Source organism: Centropristis striata, chromosome 24 (genome assembly GCF_030273125.1).
Source record: "Centropristis striata isolate RG_2023a ecotype Rhode Island chromosome 24, C.striata_1.0, whole genome shotgun sequence".
Taxonomy (NCBI): domain Eukaryota; kingdom Metazoa; phylum Chordata; class Actinopteri; order Perciformes; family Serranidae; genus Centropristis; species Centropristis striata.
In genome coordinates, this window is record NC_081540.1 from 6,745,761 (window position 1) to 6,772,486 (window position 26,726).

General features: G+C 38.1%; 1 protein-coding gene across 1 annotated transcript in view; it reads right to left on the minus strand.

The window, feature by feature from the left end:
- Positions 1–26,726, minus strand: part of ptgfrnb (prostaglandin F2 receptor inhibitor b) — an 80,704-nt gene that overhangs the window by 21,677 nt on the left and 32,301 nt on the right. Inside the window, exons 6-11 of the mRNA XM_059327834.1 lie at positions 18,136–18,282; positions 16,955–17,109; positions 16,744–16,864; positions 15,191–15,410; positions 13,749–13,936; positions 5,712–5,831 (exon numbers count right to left, since the gene is read on the minus strand). Coding sequence (XP_059183817.1) covers positions 5,712–5,831; positions 13,749–13,936; positions 15,191–15,410; positions 16,744–16,864; positions 16,955–17,109; positions 18,136–18,282 — 951 coding nt within the window. The remainder of the gene's footprint in view (positions 1–5,711; positions 5,832–13,748; positions 13,937–15,190; positions 15,411–16,743; positions 16,865–16,954; positions 17,110–18,135; positions 18,283–26,726) is intronic.

The window sequence follows — 26,726 nt, forward strand, 5'->3', positions numbered from 1 at the left end:
TTATTTTCTCCCTGGAGGATCAGAGTGGTATGCTGTTATTTTAATAAAAGAAGAGCAGAAAAAAAAACCTGCAGTATGTTGAAAAGATCCAAACTGTCACAGTTTCAGCTTCAAAAAGGAGGGAAAAATATCTCTAATGGTGATGTCATCTCACTACCACTGATTTTAAAGTAAGCAGCGCCTCACAAACACACACTGTCATGACTGCAGCAACATGCCAGTCATTCCTTTGGTAACGGACGATGTGAGCGGCACGCAGAGATAACAAGTCGAGGCAAAACAACACAGTATATCTGTAGTGACACATACGGACACATTTATCCACATTCAGCACCATCACTGGTCAGAAATCTCCAGACAGGAAGTGATGAAAGTCTGAAGTCTGAAAGAGAATTTAAAGCCACTGATCATGTCCGAAGCTCTCTCGGGCTCAAACCACAGCGGGTCACCTCCCAGCTGCTGGCTGCTCTTTATGATGGAAGCAGCCAGAATAAATTCATAAGTAAATTAATTAATATGTTAAACGTACTAAAAAACAATATAAATAATGGAATTTAGGTATTTGATATTGATCAAATTTTCTTCTTTATTTACCTTTAATTAATTACCCAATTTGTTTACCTTCCAATTGAAATTTCACTTTTATATGTATTGATTTATTTTTATTTATTTTAAAATAATAATAATAATAATAATAATAATAATTATTATTATTATTATTATTATAAATGTATTTATTTTTGTATAATTTTATCTATATATTCTTATTTTATTTAAAAAGTATTATATTGTTATTATAAAAGTAGTTATATGTATTATTCTATCTATACATTTCTTCTTCAATATGCAAATAAGGGAAAGGGAAAATTGTAAAAATGAGGAAAATAAATAAATAAACAATATGAATACATTTTCATACAAATACATTTAAATAAATACAAGATGAGTGCAAAAAAATGTATTAAAAATGTAATAGAAAGCAAATAAATATATAAAGTAATATCATCAATTAATAAATAACTACATTTTTTAAAAATTGTTTAGTACATTTAATGGAATATTATTTATTAAAATTATTTATTGACCCTTTATGTATTTTTAATTTAATTTAAATTTTTTATTTTACCCGCCTTCATAATCTGGGGCTTTCAATGTGTGAAACTGTGACGTGCAACTCCAACAAGATTAATATGCCAACAATCGACAAGTGTTGGATGGAACAAACAACATAGTGCTGATTAAAGTGTCCTTAGCGCCTCGACAAGACGAGAGTGGACAGCCAGCGAGGTGTGAGCCGGCAGACTAATGACCCAAAGAGCAACCAGTCAGTCTGAGGCCTCGCTGCACCGGGACAAAACCTGACAATACTGTGATAAACTGCACAGTGAGGCTCTGAAATAAGAAATGATCATTCCAATCACCGGTATATAGACTTCACCACAGCACGACACGGCGTTCACGTGAGGTCACACAGTTAAGCATTTACCTGCAATTGATAGCTTCACTAATAAAAGGCAGCACAGTAAATATAATCACTGACTGACTAAGCAGTGAGAAATAATGAGGGTGTTTTTGTGTGTTTCACCATGCCCATCATAAAAACAAGCTCCAACAGGAGAGCTGTTTCCAGCCATCCCTGAGGAATGTGTTACACACACACACACATATACACACAAAATTGCTGTTGCTCAACCTTCTCTGTTCCCTTCTCGTCCTATTGTGTCAGAACAATGAGCTACAAAGGTGAGCTGGTAACTAATCAACCATTATAGTCATTTGTAAAGCAATGCGCACACACCTCCACACACACATTCTTGTAGTTCTATCATTTTGAGGACCTTCATTGACGTAATGCATTCCCTAGCCCCTTAAATTAACCCCAACCTAAACCTCACTGTAGTCTTAACCTTATAACAACAGGTCTTAACCCTCAAACATGTCCAAAAATGTCCTCACATTCCAAAAATGTCCTCACTGTGTTGGTTAAAAACCTGTCTCGGCCCCCGCTATGTATGACATACAAGAACACACACACATCCTTGTAGATCTATATTTTTGAGGACTCTCATTGACATAATGCATTCCCTAGCCCCTTACATTAACCCCTACCTAAACCTCATGAGGAATGAGGATTGGCTAAAATGTCCTCACATTCCAAAAATGTCCTCACTGTGTTGATCCGCACTAAAACTCGGCCCCCACTATGTATGACAAACAAGAATAAAAACACACTCATCATGAGATGTTTGAACGCTGTCTGACACAGCTAATAATACTCAACTGTAATAACCGTATTGACCCACAAACTGAACATCATGTTACCACACCCTAACAGATATCTTTATAGTGTGTGTGTGTACGTGTGTGTGTGTGTGTGTGTGTGTGTGTGTGTGAGGAAGTGAATGTCTGACTTGTCCAAACCCTGCCAACATAACACACCTTTGTTGATACATGTCCCTCGATACCTGTTTCCTAATTGGGTCATTACATAACTGTTTTACCTGTGTTGTTCACACTCGTCACACCTTCGGTTACTTTCTCTTTCCAAGCCCGTCTGAGGACCTAAATCAGCCACTAAAGGGCTGAATATTTTTGTCTTTACTGGTAGAAAAGTTACACTTGTGAGCTTTATGATAGTGGAACTCTATGGACTGTAATGTAGTTGACTAAAAGTTTCAGTTTGTCATGAAACCTCATCACACACGTCACACACACCATGAGTCAACATGAGTCACAGAGAACGCAGAGGAAACTTCTTTCTTAAAAGGTCACTTCGCACAATAAAAAATTAATAGGCTTTTATAAGTCTTTCAAACTAACACAGCTTAAAACAAACTACCAGGCGTTCTATCTCAGCTGCTGCTCTCTGGTGAGTGGCAGTTTCATGATTATAAATAATAAAAATTATGAAATAAAAATAATTACGCATTTACTGTATCTATGACCCTGATTCTTAAACTTAAAACAGAATGTGATCATTTACTAATCCTTTGTGACGTATATTAAATAAAAAACTGTCCAAAGACAATTTATTTAACCTATTAAAACCAGATTTTACTTTGATTTAGTTGCAATAAACTGATCAATAGGATGTCGAAATAACTCCATCCTGATGCAGATTGGTCTGAATTCAAGCTCTGTCAGGTCTGTAAGACGACAAGGAAACAACTTTTAAAAACGCTCATTTTCTTAATGGAGTCCTGATTGATCAGGGCTACGATGTGCAGGAGAATCTCTCTGCTGATGGGCTTTTTCGTGGCACGGCATCACCCAAATTTGAGAAATTTCAACACACAAATTCACATTTGCATTTATTTGCATCTTTGCACTGACTTTGTATGTAATCATGCAAAAACACAAATCATTTTTTCCACCTCTGCCTGTTTGCTTTTCATCCATTTCTCCAGGATGTTGCAGGAATAAAACGTCTGTCTCTTGTTTTACCATTTAAATGGACCATACAGCATAATAAGCTTGTATATCCCAACTAATACAACTTCTTACAGCACTGTGCTGCCTGCTACACTGCTAATAACAATAAAATATATTTATGCGAGCTGCATCAGTCCTCTCCTCCTCCCTCCCCACAGCAGACACGACCATGCGTAACTCCCCCATCAGCTGTGATGCTGAGGGGGGATTTCTTCCCATGGTGCAGCTGTCTGTAAGAGCACGCTCCACAACCACCAACTCACTGATCCCTGCAGCGATGCACGGCTGCGAGTAAACATTTATGTATGTGCATACATTACGTGCACTCCTGTGAGGACACAGGTGCCAAAAAACGTGTTCACATATGTCTAAACACTGGGGGAAATGTTTTCCTGCCCTGGTTGTGTTAATAATTCCCACACACACACATACACAAGGACTGTAATGTGCATTATCTTCTCACAATGAGGATGCAATATAGAAAACACATGTTGGACTGTATAGAAGGATGCAGGGAGAGGAAGAGACGGCGGGCTGGTGACAGATGGGCAGAGGGAGGTGGCGAGCGATGTGTGACGTCATGCGATAAGTTAAAGGGTAGAAAGTGATGAGGGAGGACAGAAGATGGATGGATGTTCGGAGAGAGGGAGGAGAGGACAGGAGGGGGTGGGAGAGGAGAAGAAATAGAGGGGTAGAGTTGTTGCAGATGGTCCGTTATTAAAAAGGAGGGGAGGAGTAGTGGAGGATGCACAGCAAATAAGTCATTTTTCAAAATACATATATTCTACAGTGAGCTGTTTAGCAGTCAGGGCATTTATTGTACTGTACAATAATGATGTTGAATATTTCCTTTTATGGGAGCTCTTTTTACTATATTTCAGAGGAGGGCTGCATGACACGGACAAAATCCCAATCTCAATATCTTACTGAAGAAGTTACTGAAGTAGAAGTACAAAAGTTTCAGCATCAAAATGTACTTAAAGTATCAAAAGTAAGGTTGTCAAAAGTATCGATACTCAAAAAAGTATCTGTACTAAAACGTTGTATCCGGATACAATACTCATTTTCAAAAATTATCAAGTATCTGAAGCTTGTTATCATAGTTGAAGTTTCTTTTTTCATTATAAATATTTAACCTGTGGTTCTGTTAATTTTTACATGTTGCATTTTTCTTTTTCATTTCTGTTAAACTTTGGGGTCTTTGTTTTTTTTTCTTTGTGGTATCAAAAATGGTATAGAGTATCGAATATTTTCCTGAGTATCGGTATCGAGTTGAAAATTATAATATCGTGACAACCCTAAAAGTAAGAGTACTAGTGATGCAGAATTGTTTCATATTCTAAATAAATTATTAGATTATTTGTATTGATGCATTTATGTCATCAGTGTTTTAATTTTCACAAGGCAGGGCTCATTTTAACTACTTAATATACAGTTGTGAAGTTTAATTTAAAAAAAAAATAGTCTTTAAGAATGCTCTGTCTTCTTATTTTAGCTTCACTTGTACACAATGATGTGTTATTACTATGATAATGTTATATATTACTTATATAAAATTATCTATTGTCTGCTATACTATTAGTTATGAGCTGTTGTAATATAGTCTTATCTGTTGTATTCTTACTATTATGCAATAATATACAATTATTAGTGTGATGTTATATTGTCTATACATATACATTTATATAGTTCTGACGATATACATCTTGTTTAGCAGAAATCTATTGTTTTTTACTGTGAAATTTGTAAACTGCACATTATTTACTTATTGCTTTGGATCCCAGAGCACTATCCTTATGTATTTTGTTTGTTTTTATCCATGATGAATGTAAAGTTACTTTCTGTTATGACACCATAATGTTGACAGTGTTTAAGGTAAAAGCTAAGAGACATAAATGTCATAATCTACAGTATTTCAAGCTGCAAACTCACAGCCCACTAAAGAAAGTGAAAGAATTTAGTGGGATGTGTTGATGTGTGTGTGTGTGTGTGTGTGTGTGTGTGTGTGTGTGTGTGTGTGTGTGTGTGTGTGTGTGAGAGAGCAAAGACAGAGAATTTGTTTCATCTTTACAACCATTTGAAATGCAGGAGTCACATCATTCTTATTAGCAGTGCTGCTGACAGGTTGGCAACTGAAGAACGCAGCAGAAGTTCAAAGTGTGTGTACGAGTGTGTGTTACAGCTTTCTTAATGCATGCGTGTAGCAAAATACTCAGGAGAAAAACAGAAACGGTAACTGATAACTGAGGTTTATGAGAGAACAAGTGTGTGTGGTTTACCTGTGTGTGCGCCAGTCTTCGGGGAGGATCCAGAGACGCTGAGCGAACACTCCATCTTGGCCGTTTCCCACGGATACACACTGGTGGTGTCTGATTGGATGGCGACGGAGAAGGACGGGCCTGCAACACCAAACACAGCAGCTGAGACGAGCCTCATTTAAAGGATGCAAATATCAGAGGAACTCTACTGAGATCAAAGGGATTCCTTTAAACGCAGACAGTTTTTAAACCTACATAAAGTCATTTTCTGCATTCAGGTCTCTGAGGAACAACAGCAGACGTGTTCAGATGGAAATCACTGCTTTATATAGGTGTGACTACTAAGATGTGATGAAATCAACAAGAAAGAGTAAGTGTGGATGAGAAGAGATAATAAAGAGTAGATTAAAGAATAGATAAACACCACATTTGAGCTGTAAACACAATTAATTAACTGTACGTGGATGATTCTAATGATAGCATAAATGAAGTCAACAATGCAGTTCGAGGGCCCTGTTGAGTTTTAGACTAATGCAGTTGTTATTTTTATGCCCAACATCCAAATCAGCCGTGTTTTTGTTAAAGTCGAAGCAAATTTTGAAGCGAAAATTTGAAATGTTGCATTAAAGAAAATGCGAATTAGAGACGTTTCCATCAAACTGGTTTAGAGCGAATAAACAAAGCTGCAGTAACGTACTTTGGTCAGAAGATGGCAGTGTAATGTGTTGTTGTAGGATAATCCGTACAACAACAAAAAAGAGGTCGTTAATTGGACAACAAGAGACCGACAGAGCGGAAACAGCTGATTGTGCGAGTCAAAACGTTTTATTGAATTTCTATGTTTCCATCAGGCTTTTCTCATGCGAATCTTCATGACTATTGTGTAAGTACTTGGGTCCATCTGTGCACCCACAGGCGTGTTGATCTTAAAATGAGGTGTGTTCAGGTACATTTCTATCTTAAGAAAGTTAAAAAAAAGTGATTGCACCACTGACCAACCACAATCTGGTCTAAAGTCAGTGGTGTAGTATATTCCTGCTATTTAAAGGCAGCACAGGGTTCACACCATGCATACACTCTGCTTACACACTGGTAAGGTCATTAAAAATGATCATTCTGATTAATAGCAGACAGGTTTTGTGTGTGTTAAATAATGTGGACATAGCAGACTGTTTGGCAGCAGAAAGGTGCTGTTCACATTAGAGAAACAGCAGCATAACTTCTGCTTCCTCCTTCAAATTTACAACTAGTTTTTATTTTTGTTGCTTTAATGTCCCATGATATTTGCTGCAGTGACATTACTGCACACATGGAAAACTAATACTACTACTACCTGGAAAACAATGACTGAGAGCAGTCTCTCTGATTGCCTACCAATGCACTATGGATCATCTAAATGGGGCTCAAAAATCTATCCTGACCCCACATAATGTCATACCCAACATTTAGATGTGTATTTCTATGTATACATCCTCAGATTGGAAAAAAAATTAGACCCCCAACTGGTTTGAGGTGAATTTGGTTCACCATTAGCATTATGTTACCTAAAAATAATGAATAAATCGGTTTTCAGGTTGGGTTTTGTCCATTTTTTTCTGGTTCTGTTTAGCTTCTCTGCAAATGTAATTCACAATGAAAGTATTTTTCTTTGTATATCAAGTGGATACTGAAGGAAGCCAGTATATTACATTAACCTGCCAAGCTAACGAAACAAAATGTAACAAAAGAAATGCAACAATAAACATTGAATTTAATGCAAACACCTTTTAGATTTTGAATTATCTGTCGTGCAAAGCAGACACAAGACTTTTTTCAGACTTGATTTTTGGCTCGTGACAGAATAAAAAGCACAGGTGTTACTAAAAACATTAAAGTGTTGCAGTGAGTCAAACAAGTGTGACAGTGAGTCAGCATGCGCGCTACCACGACCCGTTAATTTACACCTGCGCTGGTCCTGCTGCGACACGTCTTCATTGAAAAAAAGCCCAACTGTGTGGTGCATTATATTTTAATATTCCTTGTGAAAAGGTTTGGGCTGGCTGGCGGTGTCTCTATAGACAAGCTCGCACAAGAGAAACTTTGACTCGACTGAATGTCATTTTGCTGTCATCTCACCATCAAAACAATAACAAAATAAGCACTTTTCACTAAATAGATTCATGTTAAAGTGAGAAAACCGCAGTCAAGTTGTGGTTTCCAGTGTGTGGATACTTTAAAGTCAGCCGATAAAGATGTTCTGACAGATATCCCCAAGAATGCTGCATTACTCATGTCGTCATGCTGTATAATACATGCACTCCTGCTGCATAAACACCATGGGGAGAGATATAAAACATCTTCTCTGGGTCGTGGCTCTGCTGAGCTGTAAGTGAGTAAATCACTCTTTCTAAATTCTAACATTCAGGAAACACTGTATGACAACGAGATATTAAACTCTCTGTAAACATTTTGTGTTGCAGCAACGCCAGTAAAAACAATTTACAATGTGCGGGCATCAAGCCTCAAAACCAGTTAAACCAACAGCTCCTTTTGTACACCTCTTCAATACAAAATACTGCCTTAAATGTCGATGCATTGTCTTCGGTTTCACTGCTGTCAAGGCAGAATAAAGCCTTTGAAACAGCTTTCAAACTACTCAACAACAATAATGTCTCATTGGGTTCCAAGACTACCAGTGCAGAATTCATTATCCTCACAATAAACAATCAAACTGCATTGTGTCCACTAAAGTACACAGTTTCAGAGGCTCTTGCACTCTAGGTAATGTGTTTGGCTATATGTGCAATAATATTTACTAGCTAATTTCAGTGCTGAGATCTTTAAATGCCAGGTGGTTTTCAACATGGCCCCACTTTATAACAAAATTATATAAACCACTTACATGGAAGCAAAAACAAAAAGAGCACGCCCCAAACAATCTGAGCAGGAAAAATGGGTCAAAATGGAGGTTAACTCTGCAGAATCTAATAAACATTTATCACCAGTGTAAACCATTTAACCCTCTAAACCTCCCAACCTCCATTTCCAGCTGTCCTTGAATGCATCATGAAATAGTAACAAAATCTAAGCCTCAAATTGGGATATCTCATTTAAAATTTCGCCAAAATCAAATAAATTCTGCACCTTTCAGCGCAACTTGGAAGCCAGAAATGACCCAACTGAGACCAACAGCCACGTGCCCAAAAAATCAATAAACTGGAATGTATCCATCTGTAGGCTGATTACACAGATCAGAGAGGAGTGGTCAAGAGAGAGAGTGGAAGGAGAGGTTGTAAAAATGTAATTTTGTATGACATGTGGAGCCCCTATTGTTAGTAACACTAGTGGGCACTTTTACAAATATTGGAATAAACTGGAATTTTATAAACTTTTTATATATATATAAACATTTATCACCACTGTAAACCATTTAACCCTCTAAACCTCCCAACCTCCATTACCAGATGTCCTTGAATGCGTCATAAAATAATAACCAAATCTAAGCATAAAATTGGGATATCTCTGTTAAAATTAAGCCAAAAATACAGTGTTTACATGAACAAAATTCTGTAAAAAAAATTTAATTATACACTCTGAAGCGCAACTTGGAAGCCAGGAATGACCCAACTGAGACCAACAGTCACTCGGCAAATATTAAATAAAAAAAAAAGACACTTGAATTTATCTGCAGGCTGTTTACACAGATCAGAGAGGAGAGGTCAAAAGAGAGAGTGGAAGGAGAGGTTATAAAAATGTAATTTTGTATGACATGTGGAGCCCCTATTGTTCATAATGTTACTTAAACTAGTGGGCACTTTTACAAATATTGGAATAAACTGTAGTCTATATATAAAACATAAAAAAAAGAATGAAAACTCAACTTGCATGCATTTTTTTTGGCATTATAAGTGTGTAAAACTGCACAAAGGTCATTGTTCAGTTTTCTCTACTTGTAGCCATGATTGTGCTGTTTCCCCAGAGGTGCAGGATGTATATAAACTGTGAAAAACAAGGTCACAGTGAGTAAAATGTGACCTGGGCAAAATAAATAAATGCATAAAAACTCCCCAAAGCTGCTCTGCTAAAATACAATATGAGTGCTTTAAATTATATGGTTTTTGTGGAGATCTGACTGGTAATAATCCACAGGAATGAACTATAAAAATCAGATCCAGGTTGTAAAAATAAAGAACTTCCTTTAAAAATTTGAGTAACTGGAGATGTTTGAAAGATCAGATTTAAAGCCATAAAACACAACTTGGGAAGAAGGATATTTGTAAATCTGTACATCGATCTCACTCGTAGTGAAAAGATGACATGTTTTTTTTTTCTCCGGCCACTCCATATTTATGTTTCCACCCATCCACAAAAATCACTTAAACACTGAATTATTTAGCAGTAAAATGTGCTGGTGAGACTTTGGATTTCCATATACGGCGTCGTAGAAGATCCCAGCACAGGCAGAAACACCACAACACGTCTGAAACATTCAAGATACAGCTGGAACCTTGGGAGCCATGCCAGTTTGTGGATGTGTTCATAGCACACACACACACACACACACACACACACACACTGAGTGCACAGAACTTCCGTCCCCCAAGGCAAGTATAAGGGGTTCTTGAAAACTGCTCAGCTTGAAGCTTGAACAGTGTGTGTGTGTGTTTGTGTGTGTTGCTCTGCGTGGGGTCAACTCAAAATGTTCAACTTGGATACACACACTTGAACAATTGAAAAAAAATTACACACACACACACGCAAACACACACACATACAGAGACACACACGCAGGCGGGCAAAGAAAAGGAAAGCAGCGGTGCAGATCTGTGCAGCTGGCTGATTGGCCAAAGGGCTTCACTTTGAAGATGTCCCAGAGAGAGAGCGAGGGAGGGGCGAGAGAGGTAGAGGGAGACAGTGGGGGTGAGAGAGTGAGAGGGAACGGGGGAGGGAAAAAAACAGCAAGTGATAGAGAGAGAAAGAGGAAGTAATGCTCAAGGGCTGCTGGCCTCCCCAGAGAAAGATAGGAGATCTTCAGTCCATCTTTCTCTCCTTTGCTGTCATCTCTGTTTTTTTCTGCACCATTTCTTCACTCCCTTCTTTCTTTCTTCCCTCCCACAAACCTCATTCAGACGGTTCAGCCTGTCTGCTGTCAAACATGTGGGACAAAGTGATGAGGCGGGGGGAGGGACGACTTCCAGGAGAGCTCAGTATGTACCGGACTTCTGAGGCCGAAAACAATTTAAATATTTGAAATGAAAAGGTGTGACTATCTATCTATCTATCTATCTATCTATCTATCTATCTATCCATCCATCCATCTCTCTCTACATCTCTCTATCAGGCTGAAATCCAATTATTTTGTGCTGATTTATTACCACTTTTCGTCAAAATTATGCAATAAAACATGACTCTGATCGGCCTGATGGGGGCGCTATAAGGAGAGTTAACATATTGAGCTACTGAATCAGAAATTATCTGTCCAATCGTTCCAGAACTCGCTGGTTAAGTTTCATAACATTGTCGAACAGAGTGTGTAAAACGATTTTGAAATCTCTTATATGGCCAAATATCAATGACAGTTATTAAACCTGCTAGTTATCTTTGATGCAGGTGTCTGAAACTGTCAAACTACGACCCTACCTGCCTGATATTTTGATATTTTCCGCTAAAGACTTTTAATGTGAAGCTCTCAAACTCTTACAAGCTCATCCTCCTTCCCACCACACCTCTTTATGCTTCGTCATCTCTCCCTCACCCTCTTTATGTCTTGCTCAACATCTTATTCTCCTCCTCTCTATGGCCACATTCCTACACTTTTATTCACTCACCTATCAACCTGTCAATCACTTCCTGTCTTTCCTCCCTTTCCCGCCTCACCCTTTGTCCTTGTCCCCCTTTCCTTTCCTCCCCTTCAGCCCACTTCTTCTTTGTCGCCTCTCTCCTCTTCCTCCTCCTCTCTCCTCTGACGCTCCTGTTCCTCCTCCTGTCTCCCACTTCCCAGTCAGATCAAAGAAAGTTAAGTAGGCCAGTGGCTGTGGTGGGCGTCAAAGGGCTTAAGGTGTGTGTGTGTGTATGCATCTTTATTTTTGCACTATTTTTGTTATTAGAGAATTTATGTTGGTTAACATTAACACTGTGTGGGTGGAGGAATGCGTGTATAATGTACAGAAGTGCTAATATATTTCTATCTTTAGACCGTTACTAAAGGGTTTTCAGAGTAATTAACATACACTGGTCAATGTTGAGGCTTTCAGACTAGTGCAAAGAAAACATTTAGCTGCACAGTTTATTTATTATGTAGATTTCTCCTTAAAGTTATGATTCTCTTGCAGCCCGAAAGAGTGCATAATTATTGAGTTCACATCTGATTTGCACATCTAAACATACAATTTCAGGAAAAATTGTAATGCAAAAAATATTGTCTTAATGTAAATAAACAGGGGAAGTTTCATGTTGATATCTATAAGTTAAAAAAAATTACCCTCTTCACCTCTCCCTTTAAGTGAAATTTAAAAAAAGTGCTCTTATACTCATCGAGCATGTGCAATAGCTAAACTCTAATATGCAATATCATTCAATATGTTCAATATACCTACTGCCTCATACTCCTAATTTTATTTATTTATTCTTCTTCTTAATTCCCTTTCTTCTTCTTCTTCTTCTTCTTCTAATACTTCTTAATTTTAAATTTTTCTTCTACTTCTTAATTCTTGCTCTTCTTCTACTCCTTAAATTTAACTCTTCTTCTACTCCTTAAATCTAACTCTTCTTCTACTTCTTAATTCTAACTCTTCTTCTACTCCTTAATTCTAACTCTTCTTCTACTCCTTAATTCTAACTCTTCTTCTACTCCTTAAATCTAACTCTTCTTCTACTCCTAAATTCTAACTTCTTCTATTCCTAAATTCTAACTCTTCTTCTCCTTAAATCTAACTCTTCTTCTACTCCTTAATTCTAACTCTTCTTCTACTTCTTAATTCTAATTCTTCTTCTACTTCTCTTTTTATTTTTTTTAATTTTTTTTTATACTTTATACGTAGATACTTATTTACATATATTAAACAGGATTATGAAAGAAACATATCATTATAAGCAACTCCACCATGTAATGTGTTAATTGTACTGTCATTATACTTTGTGTTGAATTAATAAAAAGTAAAAAAGAAAAAGGCTTTAAATAAAGACGAATGAAATATTCCCATCATTCTATTATAGAGCAACTGTCATAAATGAGCGCAGTGGGAGGATTAAGAGAAATGTAAAGAGTTGCCTATGGGATACAATTAGAAACAGGAAGAGAAGGACAATGAGTATATGACCTTGTCACAGAGAAGCAGAGTGGGTTGTTTTAAGTGTTTTTTCCACTCTCAATTCACATGTGAAAGTTAACTCAAAAACTCAATACACATCTGAAAATAACCCTTTTTCTCCATCTGGTTAGAATGCTACTAATCACTACATTACCCATGAGCCACTCTGGCTGTTGTCTTCTCCATACCAATGAAATGAGACTGATTTAAGTGTTCTGCCAACCAGAACTACAAGTGCAGAAACGCTCATTTGAAGTTGTTTTTTGCACTTGTAGTCCCAAAGCTTAGTTTATATCCAGTGTTCATTCAATATCTTTCCCCCCACAAACAACAGTTGCAGAGATTAATGCAAAAACTGACTGAAGCCAAGTCATATTCCACTTAAAACTGATTATACTGTTGTACAACATTTCTATGAACGTTTTATGTTGTGAGGTTTTCTGTTACTCTTGGTACTCAGAAGGAAAAGGCAGTAAAGGGCGGTGAGTGAACTCTATTTCCTGTATCATTATTTTATTAAATAATAATAATAAAAATATCTGCACTTTTTGCCATTACTGCTCTACTGAATTGTGGCATACCATATAAAAACATACACCTGTTTTTTTTGGTCCCACTGACTAAAAAGCCATTTATATCCAACAGTTATCAATCTCCAACACATCGGAGCCTTCCGTTAGTAAAAGCGCCTCCATGCTAGTTAACCTGGGAGCAAAACACACCAATGGACACAGAACACACACACACACACACACACACACTGACGCACCATTTTCCTGGAAGTCGATCTTGACTTTGTTGGACTCTGTGGTGGCTTTTTTGTCCCAGGTCTGTCCCGCCCGCTCCTTGGTAAACGCCGCCATGAGACACCAGTAGAAACCTCTGTCGGACAGCTGGACGCCAGCCAGGCGGAAACGAAACTCTGCTGCACCGGACTTCGTCAGGACCAGACTGTCTCTGAGTGGACGCAGAGAGAGAGAAAAATACTTTTAGAAAATAAAACGCAGACTCCGGTGCAGCACTGAAAAGCTGCGTTAACCCTCTGAACCCAGGGTAGTTTCAGGGAATTTTTTGCGCCTGTCACATTTTACTCACTCTGGCCTAATTTATATAATAATTAATTTCTGCACCTCTATGGAAACAGCACAATTATGGCTAGAACAGAGAGAACTCAAAGATGTCTTTTGTTCAGCGAAACATGGAATAAGTACATGAAGACAGAAAGATATGTTTGTAATTTATTTTACAAAAAATTGACTGAGTTAGTTGATAAAATCTATATGTATATAAATCTATATAGACAAGAAAAAGAAAGGGGTCTCAACATGCTATAAATATTACTATTTATATTTTTTCACAGCTCTACTCTCTTGTCCTCTCCTCTCTTGACTGTGTAAAGCAGAAGTTTTAGTCTAATTTTTGCAGAATTTTTGTCACATGACTGTTGGTTTCTGCAAAGCAAATCTTGGCTTCAAAGTTGCGCCAAGAACCGCAGAATTTAATGACTTTTACAGGATCTAGTTAGTGCAAATGCTTTATTTTGGGTGAAATTTTAAATGTAAAATAAATACATTTTAATAAAAATCAGTATTTTAAGCTTAGTTTTGGTAATTTTTCCTGATGGAAGTTTGCATCATAAATTAATTTGGGTAACACTTTACAATAACCAACTAAGTAATGTTTATAGATGGTTTATAGACCAATTATTAACCATTTACAAAGTGCTATACATATTTAATCTTTAAATGTTTTTAACCAATTTCTTAAAGGAAATCATTTCAAAATCATTAACATACTTAATATGGTTTTAAAAATGTTGAAATGAGTGCAACTAAAACTATTAATAAACTATCAATTATAATTTAATTGTTTGTTAATGGTAAAGTAACTATAAACTTACATTAATATCCCATCTAGTTGCCATTTTTAAATGATTTAGTTAGTTAAACATTAATAAATTATGTATTTACCATTCTAAATGGCCTATATGCAGTTTATAAATGATGATTAAACATTATTAAACTAACTGTTTACCATTTATACATGATGGTTATTGTAAAGTGTTACCTTAATTTGTTAAAAGACTGTCTAAAAACATAAAAAAAAATGCTGGATTTTCAAATTTCATAGTTTCTGGTTATGAAAAATGCAGTATTTTTGCTGTTTTTTTGGTTTTGGGGTTCTATGGGTTCATGTCAACACTGTATGTACCTCCTGTTGGGGTCTGTGGCTCCTCCGTGCTGCAGGACGCTGTCTGGGCTCAGAGAAATGATGGTTTTCACAGCGGCGTCCAGGCTTTCCTGCGACTGGATGTGCACCGAGTAACCCACCTCCCCGAGGTTCTCCGTGGTCGCGGTGCAGCTCATCTCAAAGGTAGCTCCGCCCACTGCAGCTTCACGGAGGCGCTTGGCGGCGACGTTCAGAGTCGGAGCTAAAATACCAAACACCATCCAATCAATCAGTGGATTAATCTACTTTAAAATATTCAGCTCACCAGAGAGTCTGACGGTGGAAATCCCCAACAGGAAGTGATAAGCGATTAGACCATGAACTTCTTCTGACACACACACAGCAATGTACTTACATCATAGCTCAATTAGTGAAATTGAGGGCACAAAGCTCAGCGAGTGTGTGCGGGCTGAGACAAGAGGTCTGTTGTTATGTTGAAGGTTTTCACTATGAAGTCTGGGAATAACATGTAGACATTAAAGCTTATTCATAAAACTCAACAGCGGGCTGACTGTGACCGCCTGGCACTGCATTACAGTTTTCTTAATCATGAAAGTGAATTAATGCTTCGTTTTTTTCTGATTTTCTTCCAAAAGTGCCTCATTAAATCACAGAATACGACCTTGAAGTAAATGTTGATTTCCCTATGGAGCAAAAATCTTTTTTTTTCTGTGCCGACTAGTTTTTTATCTGCATGTTATACCTCAAAAAGACCACAAATAATATAGTTTCTGGTATCATTTCTAGGGACATTTTCAGCCATATTTGTCATTTTTCACTTTTGTTTTGGCAATAATTTTGGCTGTAATACTGCAAATGGCATGATTTTTGGAAGGAGGTTTTTTTTACTTGATATATTTTGTAATTAAAATTTAATTTTTTTCTAACGGGTCTAAAAAACACTGTGTACACATTTACTTTCCTTTCAGACCCTTCGGGCTGAAAATGTCCACTTCCAAAAAAATGCTATAAAAACTGTACAGATTAATATTTTCTTCTACTTTTCCCCACATAAACCTCTTATACAACTTCCGCCCTGCTCGAAACTACCAAACATTTAATCATTTTGAGGATTTTGACCCTTTAAATGCCAGTTTCATTACATGTCACTGTTTTTCAAAGAAAGGGGTTTTTACATTTTAAATCTGACACAAAAACTAAAAATGCATCAAAATCAATATTTTGTTCTTAATCTTTGGCATAGCCATGACTGTGATAAGAAACAATGCCCTAGCCAAAAATAATTTATTATATGGAAAATAACTACATTTTTGTGTTTTTTCTCCTCCATAAAAACATCAGTGACATCGTGCAATCAGACTGGCATTTAAAGGGTTAAAATGCCAAAAATGTTTAAACATTTTGTAGTTTTGACTAGGACAGAAGTTGTTTAAGAGGTTTATGCAGAAAAAAGTAGAAAAAAATATTAATCTGTAAAGTTTTTATAACGTTTTTTTGGAAGTGGATAGTAAGTTATAGCGGGCCCAGAGGGTTAAGGGTCCAAGACCAGATTCCTATAAATACAGTTTCCTTACTTTTGGTGTCCCACTTCACAGCCAGCTGTGAGCTCTGGTACTCGGCCGTGTTCACCATCTCGCCCTGGCTGTTCACGCTCCAAGCAGACACGGTGCAGACGTACTGGCCCCTATCGATCTCCTACAGACAGAGGAAAGAGTCAGTGAGGTTCAGTTCCAGCTAGAATCCCTCACAGATTCAGAATAACTGACTTTGTGTCATTCGGTTCACCTGCGTGCGGAGGAATCGCAGCTTGAACGTGTCGGGCTGGACTCTGCTCAGAGACATCACGCCGCTCTTCAGCCGCTCGGAGTACATCGGCCCCAGCAACAGGTTGCCTTGGCCGTCCAGGGAGCCAATGGGATGGGAGGCCTGAGGATCACTGCCTGTTTTAGACAGAAAACAGTTGGAGAAGTTTCATAAGTTTAGATGGGTTGTAATCTATAATTACAATCTTGTTTGATGTGTATTTTCATAAGCTAGACGACCTGTCAATCACTCATCTGTACATTGAATTTTCAGTTGCACTTGTAGGAGAAATTACTGCTGGATATCGAGCTATTTAGTTCAACTTTAGCATGCATTTGGACAGGGAGGAAGTCCACTGATAAAACCACCCCCTGACATAGACCGGTCACAATAATTACTATATTTGTCATGTAACAGTTAGGAGAAATTGAAGAACTTTTATTTTGAAGAGGTGACTTTTATTTTGGTGACTCTCCGGTCTCCTTACGGTTAGAGGAGTCCTGTTTTGTTATCTGCAAGAGCAACAATCCTCATCCTTCTTTTATTCTTGTGGCTTTGCCAGTGAGTATGTTTATTTGTATTTGTGTATTTGTTTAGGAGGACAAAATGTGTAATATATAACATTGTTCTGTGGTTAACAGGTGGTCAGGAAACGCATCTAATAAAAATAACAAAGAGTCCATTGGAAGTTCCACAGCCAAAAGTTTTCCCCGTTCTTCATTATATGCTATTTCAATGAGGCTTTCCCTTGTTTCATTTCTGACTATTGCTTGGCAACAGAATACATTACAACTAAAATGGTCTGGGTGTGTTGATATGGATATGTAGAAGTGTGGTATGAATGTGTGTATTGAGAAAATTATTTGTGTGTGTGTGTACAGGGAAAGAGTCTTTTTTGCTCATCATATTCTGCACATCCCCGTCTTTCTCGCTTTCTTTCTCATGCCCACAGGACCCCATAATAAAGTTCACTGGACTCCATCCGTCTATCTCCAGTCCATTTCTGCTGATGCTCCACAGTGATTACATAACTAGGTCAAGCACATATCACCTTGTCTGATTTAACAAGCCCCTTTCAGCTCTTTCAGACGTTTCAAGCCCAGATATTTAACTAACTTTAACTGAAACGGCTGAAAGCTGTGGACAGTGTGAGGTTACAGTACCAGGCAGGGTGGTGTGTTGCCAGGAGACGCCCAGTCGGCCTCCCACAGGTAGATGGGTGATGTTGGTCACATGACAGGCCAGCTCGGTGGGTTCAGCCGTCATCTGGGGGTTCTGGACGGCCGCCAGGGTCACCGTGAAGCTCGGCTCTGAGGAGGAAATAAAACTCAATTTGTTATGCAATTCAAGCATTTAGACACTTAACAACAGACGCATTAACGGAGCAGTTCAATCAAAGGAATGAGCTCGTTTCAAGCCTCTATAATTACACCTACATGTGGCAGGGCAGCTTGGTCAGCGGGGGAGGCAGAGCTGCAGCTATTATAGCCGAACCCTGAGACTCTTGTCAATACATGAAAACAGACAAGAATGCAACAACCCAAAACCTTTGTCAGACCAGACAAAAGCTGCATATTGTGAAGTGAAACGGAGAGAAAACATGCAGCCGGTTGATAAATGTGACCACGTGGTTCATGTGTTTGGATTAGCAAACATTTCTTTAACACATACTGGAGTGTGCATATGGCTGAACCTATATATAGTATTTAATTATCCCTCGTCTGTAGCAGCGAGGCTGAAATTAATACTAGTTTGAAGGGAAGAATCAGCACCCTGCTGACTGAACAACAGCTCAAACCTAATAATACCGCATATCGACTTACAGCACTGGGCTGCCTCCAGAGACGCCATTCAAGTCCCAGTGGGGCGTTTCGTTCACTCACTGCCAGTTATTTTTTTATTTTACAACAACCAGCATCACCAGACACACGCAAAGTACAACCTCTTATTCTTCTTCTGTGGTTTGGTCCTTAAATAGAGCTAAGTGAAAGACCCTGGGAACAGAAATAGACCTGAAATAACACTGTTTACTGAGTGATGAGGTGTGTGTAACGGTGTTAATAGTGTGTGTGTGTATGTGTGTGTGTGTAGGTGGGAAGGCAGGTCCTCTCAGTCAGACATCCAGATTGCACCTTTACGCCTCAACGAACAGGAAACACACACAAAGATTTCCACCTGCCGAACTGTGAGTTATCCCACACACACACACACACACACACACACACACACACACGCACACACACACACACAGCAGAAGCACTATTAATACAAGCACATGCGTAAAAGAGTGCTTGAGTGTGTGTTTGGCAAAGGAGGGTGGGTTTGTGTGATGTCATTTGGACGTCACACACACACACAATGCCTCATGCATTGTCACCATCTGCCGAGGACCACACACACACACACACACACACACGCTTTGATCGATGAGAATGTGTGAAGTTTCTCCGCCATTAGCCACGCTTGCTGCTCGCTCACACTCTGAAATGTTTCCGTATTGAGTCGAGCGTTTCAGCAGCTCTGCTACAACACAGTGGAGTGGACAGGAGCAATAAAGAGTGAAAAAGGACATTTACATGCATATTAATATATTTGGTGGAAGCCAATAACAACATGTATATTTACAGCAATATTTTGTGCCAAAATTAACTTATTGGAAACATCTTAGTCCGTAGGCTACAGCTTAAACAACTCCTTTTCAACACAGATTTATCCATCCATCTCTATATATTACTGCTTTTGTCCTCTCCTCTCTGATCTGTGCAAACAGTATTCAGTTCAATTTAAGATTCACTGAATTTTTATCACGTGACTGTTTGTCTCAGCTGAGTCAAACAAGGCTTCACTGTTGCGTTGCGGAGCGCAAAATTAAATGTTTTTTTAACCAGATTTGGTCAGTGTCATTTGTTAATTTTTTGGCGAAATTTTAAATGGGTGAATGATTATTATTGATTCCTGGATTTATTGGTTTTATGAACACATTGTTGTTTCATTCTACAACAGTTGATCTTTTTTATTCCCTGGATAACAATTAAAAAGGACCATGCAGGTTTCTACACCATTTATCAAAAATTATCAATGGGATTTTCACATTTCCAACAGTCCTCGAATGTATCATGTGTGACAAACGCTCCCATTCATCTGCCCCCAAGAAAATGAACAAATCTCAGCTTTAAATAGTGATATTTCATCAGAATCATTTAAAATTTAGCCATAAATAAACTAATCGCACTGACCAGATTTGGTAAAAAACATACAATTTTGCGTTCCTGAACGCAACAGTGAAGCCTTGTTTGACTCAGCTGAGACAAAGTCGCATAACAAAAAAATCAGTGAATCTTCAAATGAACTGAAAGCTATTTGCACAGATCAGAGAGGAGAGGGCAAAAGAGGTTGTAGAGGTTGAAAAATGTTAATTGTTAAATATATAAGTGTAGACTCTATTTTCCCCTTAATATTTGGTTAAAATAAATGATAAAAGTATGTATTTCATTGTATTAATAATTGATTATTATTGCTTTTACTCTGTTTACCTGCTTTTTCCTTTTTCCCTGGGTTATTAAACATCAATGGTTGCTCCTGTATCCCAAGACTAATGGGGGACATAACACTGTTATAAATGATAAAAGATGTTTTTAAGTTCTCTCCACATCTAGCCATGAGTGTGCTGTTTCCATAGAGGTGCAGGAGTTATGCATTGCAGTGAAAAACGAGGCGACAGTGAGTAAAATATTGCAAGAGAAGAAAAAAAACGCCCCTGAAACTGCTCGGGGTTGAGAAGCTGTAACTGCAGGTAAAATCCTCACAAACATGGCAGAAAAAAAGTCAACCTTCTCTCAAAAACATGAGCTTTCTCTACAGGCAGATCCACCATGACCACAAGTACAATCCTGCAGATATAAAAGCGCACCAGGAGCCCTGTAGAAGTGAACAATCCTTCAACACCCTGCAGTTTGTGTGAAAATAAAGCTGATGTTAAAGAGTCGGCGGTGCCGCTGACCTCATGTCACGCCCTCGCAGCTCGGCCCGACTCTCCCGGCCATTCTGCTCTGTCTGGAGTTTAGCAGAGCAGAAATTGTGTAAAAACTAGCTTTAAAAAGAAGAAAAGGCTCCATTAGAGTCTGGCTCGGGGAGGCACAGCGAGGAAAAATAGGTCAATGTCAATAACACAACAAACTGCTTTCATCTGCATGGCGCTGCATGTGTTCATTTTAAGAAGCGGCTCTTGGTTAGAGGCTCTTAGCTGGTTTGCAGTCAGTGTAATGGTGATATTAATTTGCCACTGACTGGTTTCAAACGTTATGATATCTCATTCATTATTTTGCTGCGACTCACAGAGCAAATCATTAGCAAACACGCCGACTGTTAGACGGTGAAAGCAGCACTACTGTTTTATTTTCATTGCCAATTTATCTACCAATTATTTTCTCAGTTAATAAACAATTAAAATCTCAGCATTATATCTGACAAAACAGAGAACATTCAGTGGGCCCCCTCATGTAGATCCCTAGAATAATTTGATGAAGCCTTTTTTTATTTTTATTTACACCTCTTTAGTCTTGAGAGACTGGTCAAGAGTGGAAAAAATAAAATAAAAATAAAATATTACTAAATAATACTCTAAAGAATATAGATAAACTTGCATACTAAAATAAAAAAGAAACAAATAAATAAAAATGAAAATAAATAAATACCGCCTGCAGGTTTCTAGCTATATTAAAGCTTTTTTTGCATTATATACATATGTATATATATGGGTATTTAATACATTTGCATGTCTGATTTGACAGGTTATCATCAAATACTCTTTTTTAAATTATTTGGCAAAATGCTCTTTAAAAACCAAGGTATGTTTGTTGAGTTTTTTTTTTTAATACTTTTACAAGAAAAAAATAAAATAAAACTGCAGATGAGTTTTTTTTCTTGCATAGCAGAGCTCTGATCGTCCTGAACTCTATTAAGAAAACAAGCAATTTTAAAAGTTGTTTGCTTGTTATCTTGCAGCAGACAGATCTAACAAAGCATGCATTCAGACTTTTTACACATCGGCATCATGTTTTAGGTATTTCGGCATATTTTTTATTATTTGGGTTCATAGTGTATTGGTGCTGTACGGACAGACACAGACACAGTTCCTGCAGAAGATGATGGATTCAATTAGCAGCCAAACCCATGGAAATAACAAACATTTAAAGAGTCAGAACTGTTTTTGATTATTACCCCTTTTTGTCATTTTCCCCCATCGGTATAGAATTGGTCTACACTCGCAAATCATTGTAAAGATGCTGGTACCAAGAGTGAGAACTGAATTAGGTAAGAAAGCTTTTAGTTACGCCGCCCCTTTATCATGGAACAATCTGCAAAAAGAATTGAAATTGTCTGAGTTGATCACAATTGGTGAATTTAAATAGATTCTAAAGGATAAAGAAATTATTTCCCGTGATCGGTGTGACTGCTCCTTATAAGTCTCTACTTGAGGCTTTTTCACTGATGTTGTGATGGCTGTATTTGTATTTAACTGTTTATGTTAACGGTGTTTAAATGTTGTAACTTGTCACTTTTTATGCTGCTTTCTTGGCCAGATCTGTCTTGGAAAAGAGATTGTTTTACTTGGCTAAATAAAGGATTATATATATATTTGTGAAAAGTCTCATATTAGAGCACAAAATGAATGAAAAGGATTGCTGTATCTCAAACTGTTGAACTTGTCCTCAGACGTTCCCGGAGGCCACAGAGCTGCTTCAGTGTCTCGGTTTGTTGAACCAACAGTCCAAAACCCAAAGAAATTCAGTTTATTATCATGAAGGATGTTGATGGGGGCCACAGTCTCCATAACACATGGACACAGACACACAGACACACAGACACATAGACACATAGACACAGACACACGGTCCAGCAGGCCGTCAGCCGGGCTCTCTCTGGAATGTGTGTTTTGCGTTTCGGCTCATTTACAGGTGGGCCGTACGCCATCATGATAATATGTTTGCTAACTAGCAGAAGAGTGTAAAGTGAAGCTTTGGCAGTGACGCTGCCTCCGAGCCAGGCCGGGAGTTCAACTCCCAACCACGGCCGTTTCCAAGAACACGAGAAATGCTGCAATCTGCCAAAACAACCAAAGGCATGAGAGGCACTCTGGTTTCACTGGAGTGTGCAGGCGTCTGTGTGTGTGTGTGTCCGTGTGTGTGTGTGTGTGATAGGAAAACCAGATCTGGATAAGCCACTCGAGCCGTTCCCTCTTTCTGTCAACACGCCGTGCGTCCTGCAGGACGGAGGGGAACTCCTGGCTGACACACACTGAACAGATGTACAGTTTAACATCACACGTCACAGCCAAAGTAATCAGATTACTGTGGCAGATTACAGGGATCTGTTACTATGACGACAGGATACCCATCAACTTTGTTAGAAACAGCAATTTCTACACATCGAATATAAAGATGAATATCAATATTTACGATATATTTACGATATATATACGATAACATTAGAGCACAACTTATTTTCACAATTTCACATAGAGCTATTTATTTTATTTTTATTTATTCTTTATTTAAATGATTAGCAATTAACTGACATACACTGGACATAGAATGTGTTTATTTAGATTTTTATATTTTTTTATTTAAATAGTCAGAAACTAACAGATACTAAACATTTGAGAAACATTGATGTTTATTTGGCTATTAATAATTATTTACCCTTTAAATGGTCAGTAATTAACTGATACTGAATATAAAACTAAAGTTTATTTAGCTTTTTATTTATTAGACTATTGATTCTATTTTTTATTATTATTTAATATTTATTTTGTTTTTGAGGTTTTCATAATTTTTTTGTGTTGACATTTTATATGTTTTTAATTTTAATGTTCAACAATTTACTGACACTTAAAATACAATTCTGATGTTTATTGGCTATCTTTATTTATTTTTTTATATTTTCTTAGTGTTCATTTCTAGGATAGATTGACAGTGTAATACATTGCATGTATAAATAAATACTCTTAAATAAAGTTATTTGTTTTAAAAAAGCAGCCTTCTGAGTATCAACCGACATATTGTTAATCTGTATATTTTTCTCCTCTAAAATCACATTAAAAAAATCAGTCAGTTCTATTCAGCACTTACTATTTCATTTCATCAAACTGTTTCATAAGCAAACATTCCATGTTTTTATGCGACATGCTATGCAGATGTTTAAAAATTGAGAAAAAAATGCTAAATTTGTCATGCAATGCTGTATAATATATATGTAAAAGGGGCTCAATAATAAATACTCCTCAAATAATACATGAAGTGTGAATATCACGCCAACATTTGCTCGGCACAGACAAAGTGAATGAAGGTGGAAGCTCTCCAGCAGTATAGAAGCTAAACATCATAAAACCACAGACTGGAGCTCCACACAGCCTGTGGCCATGAACAGCCTCCTTAATTTAGCTGCTTTATATTTCACTCAACGAAGGATTTTCACTGAGTTTAGGAAACTGCTGGAGAGCTGCAGGAAGCGTCTTAAACTGTGTCCTTAGGGAAGAAAAATGCTAAGTGGTTTTCATCAGTCAATCCTGTATGAATTAAAAGTTAGCACGACTTGAGATCATTACAATGCATTCGACAGATGCTTTAGTCGAAAACAACTTACGAAAATAAATACACATCAGGAGCGTTTTGCTCAAGGACTTGAATTAAATCACGAACTTAAGATTGATGGGGAAACCTGGTGTACGTATAGCTGCAGATACCTGATCAGGGGAGATAAATACTGCAGAACTGGGTGCATGCTTGATATAATTTCCTCCCACAATTTCCTGGAGCTCCACCTGGCCCTCGAAGGGTCAGCTGAGAGGCTCAATCCCTGCAGGGAGTCTGCACCGAGGTCTCGGGGTCTCCTCTCGATCTGTAACGCTGGAGCACTTCCAAACGAGTGGAGTGTGACCTCACCCAGTGTGGGGGAGCAGCTGAACACAGAGATCCACTCATAATGGATGAATTCCTCCTCTTGAGGCCCAGACGGGCTGCAGAGGAACCTGATTTCTACTGTTAATGTTCTGGACTCTGCTGTTGATTCTCTGGATCACTCCCAGCATATATCTCAGATTGTCACTAAATATAGAGGCTACAATGAAACGAAGAATCCAGGCTCAGGGGAGTGTTGGACCAGACCTCTAGTTGGGCCTGGAATCAATCCTGCAGAGGAGCCTGATTTCTACTGTTAATGTTCTTTGCAGCACATTTGCAGCAAGTTTGCAGCAAGTTTGCAACACTTTTGCCGCACGTTTGCCGCAAGCTGAACACAGAGATCCACTCATAATGGATGAATTCCTCCTCGTGAGGCCCAGACAGGCTGCAGAGGAGCCTGATTTCTACTGTTAATGTTCTGGACTCTGTTGTTGATTCTCTGGATCACTCCCAGCATATATCTCAGATCGTCACTAAATATAGAGGATACAATGAAACGAAGAATCCAGGCTCAGGGGAGTGTTGGACCAGACCTCCAGTTGGGCCTGGAATCAATCCTTTGCCTCATACAGCGAGAGGCTGAGGGCCCAGTTAATTAAAAGCAGGACTAGACTTGAAACAGGCAGCCACCTGTCTCTTATGGACCCTTATTCCAACACAGGAACCTGGAAAAAAACGCCACTGTCTCAATTACTAAACTTTTGGTGTGCAATTCCTTGTTCAATCTACGATTCTATAGAAGTCTGAGAGTGAAGGCTGCAGCTTTGATTCTCTGCCCGACGCGACCTGCTGGGTCAGAATCAGGCCAGTCTGGACTTCTTCCAAGATTCCCTCGGGCCTGAATCGGGTCAGTTGTTAGTTTGATCTTATTCCGTTTTTATTCATGCACAGTCGCCTATAGATACTGCCTGTTTGTTCAGCTGCTGTCATTTCAGCACTTTTGCAGCACTTTTGCACAGTATGCAGCAAGTATGCAGCAAGTTTGCAGCAAGTTTGCCGCACGTTTGCAGCATGTTTGCAGCACATTTGCAGCACTTTTTCCAAACACAGTTTTACGGAACTTTTGAGAGCAAAATGGGGAAAAAAATGGTGTTGTAGGCATATATATAGGCACGTCAAGTTACTGAAAAACTTTGCAAAAGTGGAACTGGTCTTGTTTCCTTCTAGTTTAATGTGAAAATTCAGAATTTATTGTATTTATTTAGTATTTGTAGAAAACAACGGATACATTTGAATAAAAAACCTTAACTGACTGAGTACAAAAAAAGTCATTTATCTCCATTCAAAATGCCACATTTGTTGGTGTGAAAGAAGCTGCTAGAACAGTAAAAACCTGCTACTGATGCCAAGTAAATGTTAGCAAAATACTCTGTCTATATAAAATGATATTCCCATTTATACTGTATATTCATAAATTCTGCTACGCGATGAAAAATAAGAAATATGAGCTTGAATAAAAAACAAGCAGTCTTTTTTTGAGTGAAGTGGCTCCACTGACAGCGATTCCAGCTGACACAACAACACGCACACTGGGGAAGTGTAGCCAAGGGTGAGAGGAATTACACCCTCTTTAGCTAGTGTGTGTGTGTGTGTGTGTGTGTGTGTTCCTGCCGAGGGGAGCTCCTAAACAAGTTCTCCAACTCTTTTTTTTTTTTTTTTTTTTTTTTTTTTTGAGCTTCCTGGTCGGCTGTGCTTGCAGCGAAGCATCGTGGGAAGAGTGGGCAACCTCAAGGCCACACATCAATAGAATAGGAACTGACTGGTTGACAGCACACACACACACACTTGGACAC